We start from the raw sequence: 17,884 nt of genomic DNA, 5'->3' as shown, positions 1-17,884 counted from the left end.
AACTGTCATACAAGTGGGAGGTTTAGCTACTTATCAACCCAGTTTTAACCAACCATTTTCTTCGATAAATGCCTGTACTAATTCTGGAATATGACAGTTGTTGCGCTCGTTCCTTGGAATGATAACTTTTGATTTTGTCAGTTTTTATGTACTTCCCCCTTTTTAAATTCCCCTTGAGTTCGTTATTTTTGTTTTACTTTTTTCGATACCATTGAAATTCTGTCGAGGAACTTATGGTTCTTCCCCTGATCAAAATGTATATCAGTTATTGATATTTGAGTTTATTATTTGCAAAAAATGAAAAAGTTTAATATTTAGGGGATTCCTGATATGCTTTTTCATGTTTGAGGAATAAAGTTCGCGTACTGTTGATTCATTTATATTCGTGGGTACCATTTTTCGTGGATTGTGGAAAACTTGTATTTTCGTGGATATTTGATTTCGTAGTGTTGCCAATGTTTGCATACAATCTTATAGAACACTTGTAATTCATTTAACATTCAAATTCGTGGTTTGCCTGTACCCACGAAAACCCACGAAAATTGGTATCCAACGAATGATAATGAATTCACAGTATTTGTTTTCGGTTTTAGTCTATTATACTAATGGTCCATTTTTTTTTAATTTTCTCGACCATTCAAAATCGCATCGGCGTAAAACAGCAAGTTATTAACAGAAGGAATGGAGATTCAGGGTACACATTAGGTGTACATTTACTACATAAGCCCAACATAGGAATACAATCGTAAACACACAAATGTAAAAAGAAGTTTAAACTCACTTACTAAAAGCAATTTCAAAGTAACTTTCCAACTAATAAACAAATCATACTCCCCAGACTAAAACTCTGCCGAACAGTTTTAATATAAAACCAGTTTCAATATATGATTTATAGCATACGCTATAAATTTATTGCTTTATTTTTAACATATTTTGTTAATAGTGAACAAAAGGGTAAAACATGCTACACCGAGGAACAAGTGATAAGTATGCTGGAGTTTCTTATTTACAACATGTTTGTTGAATTTGGATGTAGACTTTTTCAACAAATTGTCGGCATTCCAAAATGAATGAACTGTGCGCCTCTCCTTGTCGACCTCTTCTTATTTTCATATGCGTAGGAGTTCCTTCAGACACTTGTCAAAACATGACGATAAAAAAAACCAGATCGTTTAATTTCACATTCAGTATGTTGATAATATTCTTTCTATTAAAAATCTAAACTTTTGTGATTGGGTTTCATTAATATATCTTCTAGAACTAAAATTAAAGAAACAAAAGACACCGTATCATCCGCCTCATTATTAGACTTATACCTCGAATTTGACATAAGCGGTCATCTCAGTACCAGAATCTATGACAAACGAGACGATTTTAATTTTGCAATTATCAATTTCCCCCACCTTAGCAGTAATATATAAACTTCACCAGCATATGGATTATATATTTCCCAACTTATTCGATACTCACCAGTGTCTTTTTTTCAATTATTCTAAAGATCTAAGTCGCTTTCATCTTTCTAATTGTTTTATACATCTGAACAATTATTTTAAACGTGTAAAGTACGTCAAAGGCCCTTCTGGTGATACAACAAAAATGATTTTGTCTTCATTTCCATCCTGCCAACATTTTGTTTGCCTCCTATTTGAACAAACTGCTACTTCCCTTGTTTCCGTAAAAAATTAAGAAGATGTGATATGGTTGTCAATGAGACAACTCTCCACAAGAGACCAAATGACACAGAATTAACAACTATAGGTTACCGTACGGCCTTCAGCAATGAGCAAAGCCCATACCACATAGTCAGCTATTAAAGGCCCCGAAATGACAAATGTAAAACTATTCAAACGAGAAAACTAACGGCCTAATTTATGTACAAAATAATGAACGAAAAACAAATATGTTACACATCAACAACCAACAACCACAGGCTCATGACTTCGGACCGGTACATACAGAATGTGGCGAGGTTAAACTAGTTTGTTGGCGCCAAATTCCCCCCTTGCCTTGGACAGTGGTGTAACAGTACAACATAAAAATCAGTTGAAAAAGGCTTAACTCATCAGATGGATACAGTAGAAATACATCTAACAAAAACACAGAGTGAACGTGGACGGCTACTTATACATCTACACAAAAGAAAGACACTACGTACAGATCTGAGAGTACTCGCAGTTAATGACAGCTAGTTCAAAGCCAATAACAACTACTGAGAAAAGTTATGCATTTAAAACAGTGATATCTTGGTTTGTGTTAAACTTGTAAGATCCTTCTTTTCCTTTTAGTTTAAAACAATTGTTTTCTTGATTTCGAAGTTCAGTTCTAATTTAAGGAAAACAAACTAAATCCACCTAAAAGTTGTAATGAAGTTTATTATCCTAAATAAACGCAAACATATTTTTTGCACAGTTTCATACACAACTGTAAGAAAGTCTGCTTTACCAACGAACACAATCCATCAACTTCTGACTACTGTATCTAAGAAAAGAAACTCCAGTTCGTACCATTAGTTACATACATCGGAATGAACATAAAAAACTATTTCATCTTTGTAAAAAAGCATATTAATACTTTAACAAACTAAAGGTTCTAAAGAGTTTGTGTCGCTCGCCTGCATCTTCAACAATGGCCACTTTTTATTAAAATTAAATTATCATTTTAGGGGAATAACTCTATCAAGAGTTAACTGACAATTTCAGTCATGTTGACACACTTGTAGATCTTATCCTGTTGATAATTTTTTTCTTTTTAAAATTTCTAAATATCTATTATAGTTTTCGAGATAATAGGCGAAAGAATTATAAAAAAAATGTTAAAAATTATCATTTAAGGGCAATAACTCAAATAACGAGTCGACTAAAGATTTCGGTTTTTTTGGTTTATTTGTAGATTTTGTTTTGCTGATAATTCGTGCCATCAATTTTCTATCTGCCTGTTATAGTTATCAAGATAATAAGCAAAAATGGGGAAAATCGTCATTAAAGGACAATAACTTCAATAAGGAGTCGACTAACGAATTCGGTCGTGTTTGAATAATTTGTAGATCTTGTCTTGTTGATAAAGTTTGCTTTTGAAAGTACATATATATCAATCATAGTTTTAAAGATATTGGGTAAAAGTCCAAAAAATGGTAAAAATCGTCATCAAAGGGCCATAACTATAATAAAGAGTCGACTGAAGATTTCGGCCAAGTTGACTTATATTTAGATCCTGTCGTGTTGATCATTTTTGCTTTTTAAAGATTCTATCTATCTATCTATTATAGTTTTTAAAATATATAAAGCAAACAATTGGTAAAACTCGTCATTTAAGGACAGTAATTCTAATAGGGAGTCTTCTGATGATTTTGTTTATAATGCCTTATTTGTAGATCTTGTCTTGCTGATCATTTTTGTTATTTAAGGTTTCTTTCTTATAATTTTTGAGATAATTGCAAAAATTTCAAGTAGAGGCTCAAAAGAGCATGTGTCGCTCACCTTTGTCTATGTGCATATTCAACAAAGGACACTCTCCAATATTGTAGACAAGAATAGAATTCGTGACAAAAATCTCTGTTTTGTTGATCTTGTATCGCTGATCATTTAGTCTGTTTATTTTCGCTCTATCTTCTTTAGTTTTTGCTCAAAACACAAAAGCCGGTAAAAAAAATCCTCATTTAAGGGCAATCACTCCTTTAAAGAGTGACAGTCTACTAACTATAACGACAAAATTTGACTTGTTAGTAGATCTTACCTTTCTGATCATTTTTGTGATTAAAAGTGTCTGTTGATCTATTATATTTTTTATCATATAAGATAAACGCCAAACAAATGGTAATAATCGTCTTTAACGGGCAATAACTCCAATAAGGAGTCGTCGGCAAATTTCCTCCATAGTGTAGATCTTGTTTTGTTGATAATTTTTGCTTTTTTAAGTTTCCATTTATCTATTATAATTTTTAAGATATAAGGCAAAACGCAAAAAATGATAAAAATCGTCATCAAATGGTGATAATCTAAAAAGGAGTTGACTGACGATTTCATGTTGTTGACCTTTTTGTAGAAATTTTCTCTCTATCTATTACAGTTTTCAAAATAATAGGCAAAAAAGAAAAAAAATGCAAAATTTGAGCATTTAGGGGCAATAACTTCTACAAAAAGTCGTCTGACAGTTTTGACGTACATGTATATGGACAACTGGTAGAACTCAACATTCTGAACATGTTTACTCCATTTAGTTTTTTTTCAATTTATAACGGGTTTCACAATAGTAGACAAAACTTAAATTCTACCCTTATGTTCTAGTTTTATCCATGTCGGCCATCTTGGTTGACAGACGACGACGAACGACGGAAACCAAGTGATGAGAAAGGCTCACTTGGCCCATAGGGGCATGATTGATGCATGTTAGTTTTTAAAATGTCCGCTAGTTATTATCCTGTACTGATTTAAGAAAATTTAAAAGCACTAGTCTGCAATGGGACACTAGTATGATAGTAACGAAAAAAATGTCTTTTATATTACATCTTAGAGGAAATACAGATGAAAATTTGGTAACATCAGTCAAGCCGAGAAAATTATTTTGAAATCTTTCCAGGTACTTGCTACGTGCTAATGATAATACATCATTAGTACTAGCCTGTACTTGGAAAGAGATCAGAGGTTTTAGATCACAACATCAAGAGATAATGGAAAAGAAAGGCAAGACGAACACGACGAAGGTAAACAAGCATTCGCACTAGCCTGTGCTTGTAGAGTAACAGATCAGATTGAATATCGCCACTCAGTTCGTTTGAAAATTGAACAAGAATAATAAAATGCTCCGCTGGGCGCAGCTTGATACGACCGTAAATGTCGAACCCTGGAAGGTTTGGGCAAGTAAGGACATAGCATTCAAGCTTGAAACAGTTCTGATTTTTGGATTGTGATTAAATATTTGACACAGTATATGTTTCTGACACAGAATGAATGTGTTCTAAGAACTTAAGCATTTACCTAGTATGGTCCAATATCCAAAATCTAAATACATGGTTGGATTCAGCATATCAAAGAACCCCATTTATTCATTTTTTGTTGAAATCTAACAAAGTTTAATTTTAATCCCCGATTTGGACCAACTCGATAATTGGGCCCGAAATCAAAAATCTAAATACATGTTTAGATTCAGCATAATAAAGAACCCCAAAAATTCGTTTTTTTGTTAAAATCAAACAAGGTTTTATTTTGGACCCTTTGGACCTTAATGTGGACCAATTTGAAAACCGGGCCCCAAATTAAAAATCTAAATACACGGTTAGATTCAGCTTATCAAAGAACCCCAATAATTCAATTTTTAATGAAATCAAATGTTTTATTCCGGACCCTTTGGACCTCAATGTGGACCAATTCAAAAACAGGGCCCAGATCAAAATACACGGTAAGATTCAGCATATTAAAGAACCCAAAGATTTCAAGACTTTGAATTAAACCCAATTGAAACTGGTCAAGAAATAAGCTTATATACAAAGTATTTGAAGAGTATTGTTCTTGTCCCCTTTTTCCTAAACGGTTTCCATTTCCATAACCCCCATTGACTTATACTGAAGTTATTGTCCGGAAACCAGAAAATCCTTAGGTTTTGTCTTTTTTTTTTTTTTGCCCCTTTTTGGCCCTAAATTCCTTAACATTTTGGGTCATTATAACCCAAAAAAATCAATCCCAGCCTTCCTTTTGAGGTATGAAACCTTATGGTACAATTTCATAGAGGTCCATATACTTATACACAGGTTATTGTACTGAAACAAGAAAAATACTTGTTTTTGGCCTCTAATTCCTAAACAGATAAGCCAATCACCCCTAAAAAGAATTCCAACCTTCCTCTTGTGGTATGAAACCTTGTAGTACAATTTCACAGAGATCCGTACACTTATACTCAAGTTATTGTCTGGAAACCAAGTGTCTTCGGACGACAACGTCATACCATTATACGACGGCAAAACAATTGCGGTCGTATAGAAATAATAAATTTAATTTCTATTATATTTTCATTGTTTATTAAGTTAGAGACAGCTTTGTAACAACAAACAGATATATTTGGAATATCGTTTACATTTGTAAGTAGACCATCATGGAACCAGACTGTGAATTGAAAGGGGAACATAAATTGAAGTTCTGTTGTTTCATTTCTTTGTCTTCCTCCAATGCTAGCCTCTTTAATTCATTTTCCTAGTGACATTTTTCAATATCTAGTCTGTCTTGTTGTACTTTAATCTCCTCTTCTCCAACCAAGCTGTTCTTTTTTTTTCAATTTGCAGTCTTTTTCCACTAAAAGCAACTCTTCATGTCTTTTTTCCCTATTTCTGGAACGACTGTGGTTTTTGTTCTTCCACCTATTGCTTGAGCTACTGTGGCTCCGGTACTAATACTGGAAACGTTATTCACTGTAATTCATTATAACATACAGAGTGACAACATCTTGTCATTCTATTGAACGCTTTTGAAAGAAAAAAGCAAAGAATGGGAGGACAATCTTATAACAGACCATGCAGTGCATTAAATTTGACCTCAAAAGTTGTTAGTTTAATCTTTGAATAGTTTACTTACAACTATAACAATGTATTTTGTCCCAGGTTTAGTGTAATATCAATGAGCATATTTTCTACAAATTAAAACAAAATGCAGGCACAAAAAAATAACAAAACATTAATTCGAGAGGAAAGTGAGGTGGAAAGGGGGTTGTTCTTACATCTGGAAATATCTGATAAAACTGATAAAAGAGAGACACTATTTGTTTGTCTTTATATAGATATAAGAAGATGTGGTATGAGTTCCAATGAGACAACTCTCCATCCAAGTCAAAATTTATAAAAGTAAATCATTATAGGTCAAAGTACGGTCTTCAACACAGAGCCTTGGCTCACACCGAACAGCAAGCTGTAAAACCATTCAAACGGGAAAACCAACGGTCTAATCACGCATTCATATTTCTAAAAACCTAAAAACATTATCATTCTCGGTAAATTTAATGGTGTTGATTTATAGGATAATTAAGTTTTAAATTTGAATTTCTAGGCTAAGTTTAATTTTCTATCGGACCTTGTTAATTTCGGTCGCACATATCGATGTCAAGATGGTCAATATTTGACCGAAATTCTGAGGGAAAGACATTTTTTAGATGGTAGTTTTTGTTCTGTTGTTGATACTTAAAAGGGCTTTTTATTATAACAGCTGATTAAACTTTTATTGTTTTTTTGTTCTTATGTAACTAAAAGTACTACAGATGACGATTTCTTGAATTTATATATTCACACAATTAAAACTCAGAGAGAGACAGGAATATGACGGTAGTTTTCCATTCGTTTGATGTGTTTGGGTCTTTGATTCTGCCATTTGATAAGGGACTTTCAGTTTTGAATTTTCCTTTGATTTTTTTGCCAATTTACTTCTTTCTTTCTTTTTTTTTTTTTTGATTAGTGTGTCGTTCATTTTTTGTTCTTTTTTTTTCTTTTGCCATTTTAAATGGCCTGGCAATAGAGCCTTTTCCATTACTTTGCGTCCGTTAACTTTATTTAGTTTTTAAAATGTGCCTGATGATGAAGTCGGGCAACTAACATGGATGCATAGGGTAAAAATGGAACATAGGGTAAAAATGGAACATAGGGTAAAAATTCATGTATTGTCGCTCACTTTGAAAACTGTAATTGATAGCGAAACAATGTCAATTTCTACGAAATTTCTGTTTTGTCTAGGATTTATTGCTCTTGAATGATGATTTTTTCCATTTTTGTTTTGTGTTTGCCTATCGTCTTTCAAATTATAAAAAATACAAATAACATTTGAAGACAGGAAAATTATCAGCAAAACTAAATTTTAATATATAGCAAACATGACCGAATTATCAGACGACTCCTAATACGGGTTATTGCCGTTAAATACTTATTCTAAACATGTTAAGGTTAGTCTACTATCTTGAAACAATGATAGATGAATGAAGAATTGTACGAAACCGGCAAGAAAGGTCTAAATGGGAATAGAAAAGGGTTAGGGTAAGGGTTAGCTAAAATAATCAGCTGAGTCAAATCTACAATACAGTCAAATGGTCGAAATCATCAGGTGGCTTTCGATAAAAGTAATGGCCGTTTATCTTTTTTTCTATTGTGTTTGATTTTTGGCTATAACTTTGGAACTAGCATATCATAGAACACAGGCTTACCTCAGAAGTAATGACAAAATCAAAAAATATGTATTGGTTGTTTACTAAGTGTTGAAAGAAAATCAACCGGAAGTGACTTTTCCAGAAGAAAATTCGTGTTGGTAGCCACGTGATAAAGGGAAGGAAGTACAAGTGAATAGCCAAAATAAATTTTAGATTCTTATTAATTGTTCCTTACAAATTCTTCAAATAAATACTTGAAAAAAATCAAAGCTGGACAAGAGCACTCTCGAGTCAATATTTCAAAACAGAATAAGCTACCCTTGTAATAAAAGTCTATATAGAATATATGACCATATATGGGTAGTCGTGTCATTGTTGTGTAGTGTACACCAACTTATTTTCGAGAATACTTTTATTCCCGTTTAGACCTTTCTTGCTGGCTTCGCGACAGTATTTAACTCGTACAATTCTTCAATTGATTTTTGTCACTGAATCCCGTTTTTTTAGGATCATGACGTTATACATTTATTCAATCAGAAGCAATTCTTTATTGCAATATCTGTCGGACGTTTGATTGATAACCAGGGACGATGATTTTGTGTGAAGGAAATTCACTTGTAGAAATACATATATACGTCGTTGAAGATGAGAATGGGAGATCGTCTATGAGCAAGGAATTTTTCAACTCAGAGATCTTTTTATAGATTTATGAAACAAAACTAGAAAAATCGCCAGCTTTAAATTTTTGTTATTAACTTTTTTGGACTGCGCAGTATCTTAAATTTTACTCAATTATTCAATTTATTGATTTTTTTTGTCATTGTTTAAATGATATATTTATTATGCGAATAATTTGGTGAAATAAACTGTAATTATAAAACCTGTAACTGTTAGTAGCCTTTTTACAATAATCGTAGTATATTACATTTTATGAGAAGAAAAAGAGGTCAGATCTTAAAATCGAAATTCCTGTAACAGTAGATAAATTTAAAAGTGATGTCATCATTCAGTATTTAATAACTGTGATTTGACATAGAGGAACTGATGCTTCTTAAATTAACGAATATGTCGGTATTTGAATTAAAAACAAAAGATTGAACAGATCGTATATTATGTGGGGTTTTTTTTGGAGGAAGAGGGGGGGGGGGGGGTTTCAGTATACATATTTTTTTATTGTTGAATAACAAGGAAAACGGGAAATATTTTGAATCATTGAATATTCTGTACCGTTTATATTCTCTTGAGGAACTAATAATGGTTCTTAAACCGTTGGCGATTCCTGTCATCCATGTTTATGTTTTATTTGCAATATACAGTACACCATCAGTTATATTCGGTATACGGAGATACTCAGCAAATCAAAAAAATGATCAAAATTCTATACGTGTTGCCTGTATAAATAATATGACCGTTAAACACATATTTTCTCAATTAATTCTGAATTTGTGATAAAGTTTAGCAAACGTTTTGACCACTTCCTTATATCTGTATCGTAGCTGTGAATTCTTTGAGCATGAACAAATATTTATTTTTATAATTTTCAGATGTTCGAGAAAACACGTCTAATCGAAATAACTTTGAAATTGCACACTCCATAAAAAGGACCCCAAAAGGAACATCACTATTCATTTAGGGAAAATTAACAATCGGAAAAAACTAACCACGTTTGAAAAAAATTGATAAGAAGAATACAATAACAATTCTTATAATAAGACCTACATTAGGGCAACAGTCACTACCAAATATATTAGATTTAGAAAGATTGTGTTCAGGTTGTTCAATTTCTTAATCATTTGTGTAAACTGGTTGTATATAGAGACTACGTCGTCTTAACATGGTCCTAATCTAAAAGCAAATAAGAAGATCATAATGCAACTTATCACTGTACTTTTAGATGGTATGAACAATATGAAGAACAAGTATTCTTTCACCTGTCAAAACACCTGAGTTTTTATCTGATTTAAGCATAACCTAACAACGTTGTTCAATTGAGAGTATATTAATTTATAGAATTTACGAAAATTACATAAAATCATAAGCCAATGCAACTGTAAAAAAGGGCAAATAAAAATATATATTTTACGGCGGTACATTACTACGGGAATGTAGATCACATTACGATTGTAAACGCAATGCCAGATTTCAAAAAAATTAAGTTTCAGCAAGGCTTCAAACGAAAGAATCTTTCTTAAAAAACTTTCTGATCAATACAAACATAGCATTTATCATTTGAGATTATTCTGCTTTAAATGCCCTTTTAATTAGAGTTTAACAAACGCCATTCATAGTTTCTGAGAAAGAAAATCCAAACTGCGGACTCTCTCATGATCATTACAGTGTTCTGAATTAAACGCCTCTATTCCATCTAGATATAGCTGCAAAAATATACATATGTCTTACTGCCCCTTAGTCAAGGTAACCATATCTCTGTACCTTAGTCGATCTTGGGGTATATACTGTTTTCACCTCTAGTAATTGAGAAGAAGTGTCCTGTTTGGTGACGTCCTTCATCAGCTATTTTAGACCTTAAAGTTTATCATCTCTCTCACTCTCTCAAAATTCGACTTTTTACATCCGTTTTAATCTCGACAGTTATTTTACTAAATGATTTGTATTATCTAGCTAATCTGATTTTGTCATATATTTAATTATCTCTGTTGGCCTTTTTGACTTTTCTAATTCGAGTGTCACTGATGAGTCTTTTTTAGACGAAACGCACGTCTGGCGTACAAAGTTTCAATACTGGTATCTATGATGAGTTTTTTTTTCCACTCTTTTTTATTTAGAGCTTGACATATGATATTCGTATAGACACATGTCTATTGTTGACGTTTAGAAGGTGTTTTAATGTTTTGTGTTGTTGGATTGCAGTCCCAATAGCGAATACCCAACATCTTCTTTTATTCATATCGTGGATTCATTTACTTTCGTGGGTACCAATTTTCGTGGATTGAGGAAAACTAGCATTTTCGTGGATATTTAGTTTCGTTGTTTTGGCAAAGTCAGCATACATTCCTTTGGAAAACTCGTAATTCGTTGAACATTTAAATTCATGGTTCCCCTGTACCAACAAAATCTTCGAAAATTGGCATCCAACGAATATTAATGAATCCACAGTATTTAATATCCATTACCTGATAACAGATTACATATGTGCCACGTGACTGTGTAGTTCGTTACTAGTAATAATGATAGTCACTAGTATAGTTTAGGGTCTGTATGTGGTTAACACTATAGAGAAAAATGGCCAAAAAGACGAGAATAGAGAATGAAAGGGTCCTAGAATATAAAGGATCAAGGTAAATTGGTCTATAATTTAATAATACAGTAAAAATCCTCCCTATGCAACCCTCATGGATGACATAGTTTTCATTCTGTAGCTGATGATTGACACGCGTTATATAAACTCTAGTTTGCATGGTTCAATATGATTTTAAACAACATTATATTGTTCAATCATATCGTGAGATCGAATCATCAAGAACACATTATACATTGATCTTTTATCAGATAATGACCTTTTAATGTTATTTTAAAAGAGGCGTTACATCCTCATGTTCACAGGTCAAAAGATGTGCGGTAACCTTATATAAGGTATTGATATAATAAACATAGAATGAAGTTATGAACACGATGCATATAAGAAATAACATTGATGTTTAAATACTATAAAGTGGACTGATTTTTATTTCGTTTTTTATTACTAGTAGATTTCATTTATAATAACAATTATTATCAAGCTAATTGATATTCATAGGTATCATTAACGCAACATTTCACTTATCAATCACAAGTGTAATGCTAGAATAATGATGTGAAATGTGAGGAAATACTAAAATATTGATTGAACTAATCTACTTGGTTAAAAAATGTAATGTTACTCTATTATGATCGGTGTTAATCAAGTGATTGTTTCTGTAAAAAGAAAGCGAACGATACCAAAGTGACGTTCATCTCATAAGTCTAAAATAAGCTGACAACGCCATGGCTAAAAAACAAAAAGACCAACAGACAAACAACAGTACACAAAACAGAACATAGAAAACTAAAGACTGAACAACACGAACTCCGCCGAAACTGGGGTGATCTCAGGTGGTCCGGAATGGTAATCAGATCCTGCTATACATGTTGCACCCGTCGTGTTGCTTATGTTAGTACAAACCCGGTAATAAATTTAATTTTGTAGGTCACATTCGGAGAAAAGGGGACTGGATTATAATAACGACAATTGAAACATATCCGCTATCATCTGTGAAACGGTTATTCCATAACGGTCAACCAACTAGAAATAGCGTCCGTAAAATTTACGAAGGGATGATTTCAACTTCACCACTTGGAACTCTTGGTTTAATAGCTTCGTTGTGTGCAGCAACCCTCTATCAAGGAAATCATGATAGGAAATACAAGTCCTGGAATATCGTTTCAACTGGGAGATATATACTCCGTATGCAGGCGATGTTGCTACATAGAATTGGAAAGTTCACAATTGGAAAGCTGAAATAATCTCTTTTGTCGTAAAGTTCGATGGGATAGATGAGTTCAACATAGTCACCAAATTTTGAATTATTTAATGAGAGAACATCATCTATATAGCGGAAAGTAAAGTTAAAAGATAATGATAACTTCTTTTCCTTATTCCTAAGAAGTTCCTGTGTGAAGTCAACCTCATATGAACAAAGAAAAAAATTGGCAAAAAGAGGGGCACAGTTGGTTCCCATGGGAATGCCGATTGTTTGTTGAAAAACACGTTTTCAAAACGTCACAAATATGCTGTCAATTAAGAAATCAAACATATTGATATGTCAGTTTCAGATATTTTTTGTTTGAATCAGAGTGATTTTTAACAAAGTAGGATTTATCCCTCCCTAAGACAAGATACTTGTATTTACGTTGGCCATTCATTTTAATGAAACAAAGTAATACCAACTCTTTCGATTTGTTTTTTAGTTTGGAAGGGGAATACTTGTGTAAAGTGTAAAAGTCAAATGTTTTAATACTATTGCAAGATGAGAGAGTCTTAGATTGTATGTACTCTAAAAGATCTTCAGAATTTTTTAGTATCCACATCTGATTCACGCCACCTCTAGAATAGGAAGTTTCACAATAACTTTGATGTCGGCTTTGATTGCTGATACAATACCCTTCCCTTTTCACGAATATGACCTACCGAATTAGACTATTTACCGGATTTGTAAAAACATAAACAACACGACGGGTGCCACATGTGGAGCAGGATTTCCTAACTTTCCGGAGCACCTGAAATCAGTTTTTGATGGGGTTCTTTTGTTTAGTCTTTAGATTTCTATGTTGTGTCATCTGTAATATTATTTGTCTGTTTGTCTTTTATTTGTGGCCATGGCGTTGTCAGTTTGTTTTCGATCAATGAGTTTGACTGTCCCTCTGGTATCTTTCGTCACTCTTTTACACTGTATAAATTTGATGTGTATCTGGATTTTTCGTAATCTGAACGCTCAAACCTAGACATATGAAATACAAGGATTTTTTTGAATGATTTATATGACAGAAAGTGACCTCAAGGTCTTCCGAACGTATTATTTACTTTACTTCTGTACTTTTGACAGTTCTCCTTGCTCTTTATAGAATTGGCGAATACTTTCAGCTAATCCTAGTTCCTCGGCACTTTCAAGTGCGGATGTTAACTTGTCAATTTTGTTGCTCTTCAGTTGATCGAGTGCTGTTTTTAGCAATGTGAAAGCCTGTCTATTGCTGGATGGAAACTTTTCACAAATTTGGTCATATTGAACCTGTTTCATCTCCAGATTAATGACAGTTTCAAACAGTTTGTCTGCATTAAGCAATTTTGCTATGGCCATCACACCTTTTTCTGTCAAGAAATCTGAAAAATACAAATAATTGTTACTGTATAAAGGAGGGCTTACGTAAAAAAGTATCAAAACGTAAAGACGAGTTTTCTATGTTGTGTCATCTGTACTTTTATTTGTCTGTTTGTCTTTTTATTTTTGACCATGGCGTTGTCAGTTTGTTTTCGATCTATGAGTTTGACTGTCCCTCTGGTATCTTTCGTCCCTCTTTTACACAAAATTGATCAAATCATATCAAACAAACAAAAAAACAAATAACTAAGGGATTCACATCAAATAATAAATAAGTAGACGTAGCATTCTGCCAAACTCCCGCAAAAGTTATGTATATAAAAAAAACTTTATGCTCACTAATTCACTTAATATAATAGAAAAAAAAATAATCAAAGATACAAGGCCTATACTTTGAAACGCCAGACGCGAAAAAAATCAAACATTTAGTTCAAGAGCATTGCAAGACAAATATTCAAAAAGTTAAGCAAATACGGTTAAACCATCTATGCTTAACTCAAAACACAATGTCAACACAACATCCTGACTACTGGGTTGGTGGTAACGAAGCGTCTTCCAGAAATAGAAGTAGTAAAAACACATCGAAAATATCTGGCTTATAATTTGTTTTGTTACTCAAGAAAATGGTTTCGTCTAGATACGACTCCAGGTCGTTAAAGAGCATTAAAAGCCAAAACGTTTTATGAGATGTACCAAAACAGTTTCTTTATTTAAGCGTTTGATTCCCTTGCATAGGTCAGCTATAGTTCTTGGATAGACTATTTCTAAAATTCCTAAGATCTATTGCAAAATCTTTAATTGATTCTTCTCAATTTTGTGGTAATATTAAAAGATTCGATTTTTCTACGTTTCTATTCTCCATGTTCAATTGAAAGATCAAAAACGTCGTCTTATTAAACAGAGATTTTTCTACAAAAATGGGAATCGTAGATCCAAATGTCTTATTTAAGGTCATGAATAGTTGCTCTATGTATACTGCACTGAATCTTAATACAAATACACCAAAAATGATATCCTGAAAATGTTGGAATGTTTTGTCGAAAACTTATTTTTTTTTTAACTTTTCAATGGAATACTTATTCCAATGGGTACTTATTGTGCCCTCCTACTCGCTAACTTGTTTTGTACTCATATGAAGTATAATTCATACAAAAACATGTCCTAGACAAAGAGAAAAAAGTCTACTAAGCTCATAAAGTTCACTTTAAGACATATTGATGATATCCTGCGACTCAATAACCTAGAGTGAGTGCTTTCATCTCATATATCCAAATGTACATGACATTAAGGATACTACCGACACTAGAATGTGAGCTTCATATCTCGATATTTTTAAAAGGGGTAGGCTCCGTACATGAAAATTGTTCCAACAGAGTAAATACGATTGAAATTGACACTATATAAGTTCTATGGCCATCATCTTGAATCAGCCGACCGATATGCATGTCTTAACTCACTAGCTATATGTTTTCATAGTTTGAGATCTTGAGATGCCATTTTAGTCTTACAATCTATATTACTGATTGAATCTTATTCCCGATTTTGACAAATTGATTAAGTGGATTCGCATAGCATTCATAATAGTAGACGCTTATCCTCTCGACGCATTCAGACTTTAACATTTACATAGTATAAACTTTACATGTTCAAATGCATATCAAAAACAGTTTTGCACACTGGTATTATTATAGCCATTATAACAAAACAAACGCGATGTGGTATAAAAGCCAACGGAATTACTGTTCATTTCCAAAGGAAAAGGTTGTGACCATTTAAAAATCTTTTCAATAATGAGCATACCGCAAATATGGTTAAGCTAGTTATGCAAGGCCCAACAAGAAACAATGGCCTTATTTAAACTTCAACAATAAAAAAAACAAGAATGTGTCCATAGTACACGGATGCCCTACTCGCGCTATCATTTTCTATGTTAGATGGACCGTGAAATTGGGGTCAAAACTCTGAATTTGGCATTAAAAATTAGAAAGATCATATCATAGGGAACATGTGTACTAAGTTTCAAGTTGATTGCACTTCAACTTCAGCAAAAACTACCTTGACCAATAACTTTAACCTGAAGCGGGACAGACGGACGGACGGACGGACGAACGGACGAACGCCAACAATGAGTAGTATGTAGAGGAGATGTGCGTCTGTTATGTTTATTTATAAGGAGGTTGGGCAAAATTGGAATCATATACATGTATCTTTATGTTTTGTTTTCCATACCATCTTCACTGAATTGACGAACTGCCAAAGTCGGTTGTCTGTCAATGAAACTTTTTCCTTTGGCGGACGTCCTTTGATCAGACCGTTGTGTTCTTTGTCGGGCAGTATTTTTTCTTAAAGATGAAGCGTTTTCGTATTCCTTGTTGGTTAGTGTATTATAAATTATTTCATCCACAAACTCCTGATCCTTGGTCAGTAACATAATGCCGTATACATCTTGATCCATTTTTGGTTTAATTTCAACTACGAATCTTGTAAAATTTTCCGTTGAGTTTGGCAAAAAGGTCATGTCTAATCTTTTCCTTGAAGAGAAACGTGGCATCTTGAAACATCCTTTCAGAGTGATGGCAATTTTGATTTGTGGTTTGAAGACTAAATCTTTGCTTATCCAGTTCTTGAAAAGTTGGAAGCCTTTTTCTTCGCAGCTTTGGCAAAACGCTTTCATCTTTGATTTTTCAATACAGGCGAGCAAGACTGTAAGCCCACGTGACGTCACATCACTTACAAAAAATAGGATTTTACAAATGGATTGATGACCATGCATTTCCTCAATGTTTCCAGATATTTCTAGCGGACCTTTTTTCAGTTCATCCTTTCCTATGAGAGAAACGCTTGTTCTAAAAAAAAAAGAATATAAACCTAGTTATACATTCTAGTCTTGATGTTAATTAATTAGTTCAATAATTTGCCTCAGTCTAAATTATAAAGATGGTAGCGTCATACAATGGTATTTAAAAGACAGCATACACAGATGTTGTAACTTTGCTATTTGTACCAACCCTCTCTGGCTGGGTTGACCTTAGGAATTAGCTATTTTAGTAAGGTAGTTTGGACACGTTTTGTTATTTTGTTTTCTAACCTTTTGCAACCTGGTTAAAAAGGAGGCGAAAGATATCAAAGGGATATTCAAACTCATAAGATTAAGGCTGTTTCAGAAATGCGTGATCGGAACAATAAACCATATCACACTTTTTACCACTAAGTGGGTACTGATGCTGGTAAAGTTGCATGATCTAAATGAAAAATTATTCGTCTGTAATTTCTAGCGCATACAATGGTGTCTTCGGAAATCATTACATTTCTCTATTGATAAGTCTTCTAACTTATAGATTACTATGCATGTGTTTCTGTCATCGGAAAGGCAATCATTCCTTATCCATGTTATCTAGTTTGGTCATGTCATAGTTTTTACATCTTTTTTCTATTGTGCTCTGCAAAATATTTATTAACACTTGAATATCAAATATATACAGATAGATTTTCAATTAACAGTGATATTCTGAAAATAAATGAAGCTTAAACTTTACGTGACGATTGTCATGTTGTTTCTTGAAGTGTAGAAGTGAACACATCAAGTTTAACGCGATAGTAGATGTAGGAGTCGTAAGGGGACCTGGGTAGTTGAATGCGTTAACAAAAAATCTGTGTTCAGTGATATTGGACATATTTCAATTTTTAACAAGTGACTGAGCATAGCCATTTGTGATGATTTTAGGAGCAGCGGACCATAGAATTAAGGTGTAAAACTATGAACCTATTAAATGTATGCAAAGAACTCAATTTTCAATGAATTTATTGTGCAAAAAGGGGATTTTTTACCTCGAGAAGCCGTATCACAAAGGGCTTTTCGGCATATGCTAAATTACGGAAAAACGAATCTCAATCGTACCCCGAAAATTCATCCACAT

The 17,884-nt window shown here is 33.1% G+C and overlaps 1 protein-coding gene across 8 annotated transcripts in view; it reads right to left on the bottom strand.

Annotated features, from left to right (window-relative positions):
- LOC127717739 (uncharacterized) overlaps positions 1 to 17,884 on the bottom strand; it is a 175,904-nt gene that overhangs the window by 138,823 nt on the left and 19,197 nt on the right. Inside the window, exons 12-13 of one of the 8 annotated variants that reach the window (XM_052223530.1) lie at positions 16,197 to 16,813; positions 11,771 to 13,969 (exon numbers count right to left, since the gene is read on the bottom strand). The exons of 6 other annotated variants lie outside the window; for them this stretch is intronic. In XM_052223530.1, coding sequence (XP_052079490.1) covers positions 13,674 to 13,969; positions 16,197 to 16,813 — 913 coding nt within the window. In that variant the 3' untranslated portion in view covers positions 11,771 to 13,673. Of the gene's footprint in view, positions 1 to 11,770; positions 13,970 to 16,196; positions 16,814 to 17,884 lie in introns of those variants that run through there. One more of the 8 variants, XM_052223532.1, reaches the window with a different exon arrangement.

The sequence above is a fragment of the Mytilus californianus genome, unplaced genomic scaffold (assembly GCF_021869535.1).
Source record: "Mytilus californianus isolate M0D057914Y unplaced genomic scaffold, xbMytCali1.0.p SCAF_10, whole genome shotgun sequence".
In the NCBI taxonomy this organism is placed as follows: Eukaryota; Metazoa; Mollusca; class Bivalvia; order Mytilida; family Mytilidae; genus Mytilus; species Mytilus californianus.
This window is presented reverse-complemented; position numbering and strand designations above follow the sequence as displayed.